General features: G+C 37.3%; 1 protein-coding gene across 1 annotated transcript in view; it reads right to left on the bottom strand.

The window, feature by feature from the left end:
- LOC107618484 (RNA-binding protein 42-like) overlaps positions 1-2,837 on the bottom strand; it is a 6,549-nt gene that overhangs the window by 598 nt on the left and 3,114 nt on the right. The window contains 2 exon segments of the mRNA XM_016320578.2: positions 1,619-1,715; positions 2,642-2,739. Coding sequence (XP_016176064.2) covers positions 1,619-1,715; positions 2,642-2,739 — 195 coding nt within the window.

Here is a 2,837-nt window from a genome sequence, read left to right as displayed (position 1 = left end):
AAAAGTGTGTACCTATTTTTAAAGTAGGAAGTCTTCCATCCAAAAGATAAAAGATTAAATTTATAAGGAGTAAACTACCATTTCTACCTATGAAAGTTCAGAACACTGATAAATCTACCTACGAATAAGCAAAACTACTATTTCTACCCATGAAAGATGGACTTTTGCTAACAAAACTACCCGAATCCTAAAAAATTATTTGAAATCCCCAAAATACCCTCTAATATAACCTAATTTTAACTTCTCTTTTTACTCCACAGTACCAGTCACCCAAATCCTTCCTCACTGCCACTATCATCCCCAACCACCACCACCACTAACGTCATCACCATCAAAACCATCCCTTTCTCCTTTTATGCTGCCCTATACACCAGCGAACTCAACGACACTTCTCGCCGTTCATCTTCAAGCCGCGACAATACCATTTGCTGCTTCGAATTCGAAGAGGATGTTTATGTTCGAACCTTGCCTCTTTGCTCACAAACCTTCCATGTTGATTGCATCGATGCTTAGCTTCGTTCCCACACAAACTGCCCTCTCTGCCGCGCTGGGGTTCTGTCTGCCGCTTCGCTGTTTACTCCCATGTTCACCGCCAGGATCCGACCAAGTCTTGACACCGACGAATATGGCTCAAAATCAGCAGGGGAAGTAAGGGATTGGACTCAAAGTTGCAACGAGAAGAATTCGATTCGGTCGAAGGGGAGTGGAGCGTGGTAGATTTCGACGGATTTTAATAGGAACCGGAAACTTAGAATGAATGAAAAGTGAATTGTGAGGTTGAGGATGAAGCACTTGAAGTCGGGTTTGGTTGTTCATATGGTTTTATGGTCGGGAATAGATTTCTGCATCTGAGATTGCGGAGTTTCTTCTTCTACGGGCTCTGGGTTTAATGGAAAATTGGATATCTCCACCATTGTTACACCAATTGAGGCTGTGAATTCTAACTCTGGTCTCTAGGTTTTGTGTATTCAAACTCCGGCTTGCTTAAGTTGGCTAAACTGGGTGTTTCATGATGGGGTGAAGTTTTGAGCTAATAGATGAAGGTTGGGAACAAGTCCGGGAGTAGTAGAGGTGATGATAGCGGTGGTGGTGACGGTGATGGTGGTAATGGTGGTGAAGAGTTTGGGTGGTGGTGGGATTTGAGATTAGAAAAGTGGTGGTGAAGATAAGGGTAATTTAGGAATTTTAGGTAATTTTTTAGCGTTTGGATAATTTTGTTGTGTAGAACCCATATTTCATGGGTACAAATGGTAATTTCCTTCTTCTATGGATAGATATGTCAACGGTTTTAACTTTCGTGGATACAAATGATAGTTTACACATTTATAAGAAACTAAATATATTAGAAGTTTCAAAATTTTCAAAAAAGAAAAATCGACACTTGTTAGGAGAAACCGAACCCCTATTTCATCATAATTAATTAGTGTCATGATTGCATACCTTATAGCAGTGTTATACCATACTGCATATACTAAAACGTCACATAATGTAACTGAAAAACCATATATCATCTAATTTTCAGTTTTTTCATAAGGGTTAGTGATGTAAAAGAAACCAGCAAAATACACATAAGAAGTGGAGAGAAGACATGCATAGAAACAGTCTGCAACTTACGGACCATTCATTTCTTTAAGAGCAGCAGCAAGGTCAGAAGGACTGGCAAAGCTTACAAAACCATAGCCCTTTGTTTTCCCAGTCCGTTTATCTCTGACAACCTAAACCGGATCAAGCAAACCTCAATCAAAAGATTGCATTAGAAATCATGAGTAGGATACATGATGATGAATAAATACTTAATCAGAAAACCACATTTGAAATCATATTGAAACTTCCTGAACCCTCGAATTGTAATTTTTCTTAAAAAAGTTATATACATATATTAAACAATCTGCCAAGTTGGTGGTGTTGGTTTGGATCTGGAATTTCCACCAACTTAATAATATACTGATTGTTCACAAGAGATCTACCAGACAGGGGAAGCCTTGACCAAAAACTGGATTAAAACTTAAGAGACAGTGAATAGCTTGCTCCAAAAAATCCAAATAGGTAAGAATGTACACATCTCAAGTTTTTGAATAAAAGCAATTAAACTTATAAACCCCAGTGGAAGATTCCATGTTCCTGTTATCCAATGAACTTCTCTGAATTTCTACTGACTATAACTCAAAGTTGCAAATCAAATAGAACCTAGCAATTGAATATTATATGTTGACCTTAACTATTCGTAACAAATACTAGTCGGTCAACATGGATCTTACTAACTTTAAGATCTTATGAGAAAAGGAAATCAACAAAAAGAAATGTAGAAAGCAAAAGTCGCAACACTAATTTCCAATGAACTGACTATTCGCATTTAAGAGCATAAACTATGTCACCGTTAAAAAATTTGAATTGTACTTTGATTTGTGGACAATGAGCAATGACGATGAAAGCTGGAGATGACAAGATATCATATCAATTTAATCACAAGAATATCAAATCGAATGTAAATTATGAAGCAAGACCTACCTTAAGGTACAAAAACCATTAACAACTCTGTCACTTCAAACAAAAATCTGAAGACGAAATAGAAAATGCTCACACTAATCCAGTCATTACTGAAAATACAAGAATTTGGAGTCAAAATAGGAGAACCACTTACCCGTGCCATGTTAAAGGAAGGGAAACGTGAAAATGCTTTGGTAAGAACATCGTCATTCACTTCATTACCAAGGTCACCACAAAAGAGCCGATAATCATCTGAAAATTCAAGGCTCAAGCAAATAAGATAAATCTCTAATCCTTATCAAAGTTTATGTGGGGACACATCATTCAGGAGAGAGGGAGAGATTTGTTTT

This window comes from Arachis ipaensis, chromosome B09 (assembly GCF_000816755.2).
Source record: "Arachis ipaensis cultivar K30076 chromosome B09, Araip1.1, whole genome shotgun sequence".
Classification (NCBI taxonomy): Eukaryota; Viridiplantae; Streptophyta; class Magnoliopsida; order Fabales; family Fabaceae; genus Arachis; species Arachis ipaensis.
The sequence above is the reverse complement of the archived record's forward strand: the minus strand, read 5'-3'. Positions and strand labels throughout refer to the sequence as shown.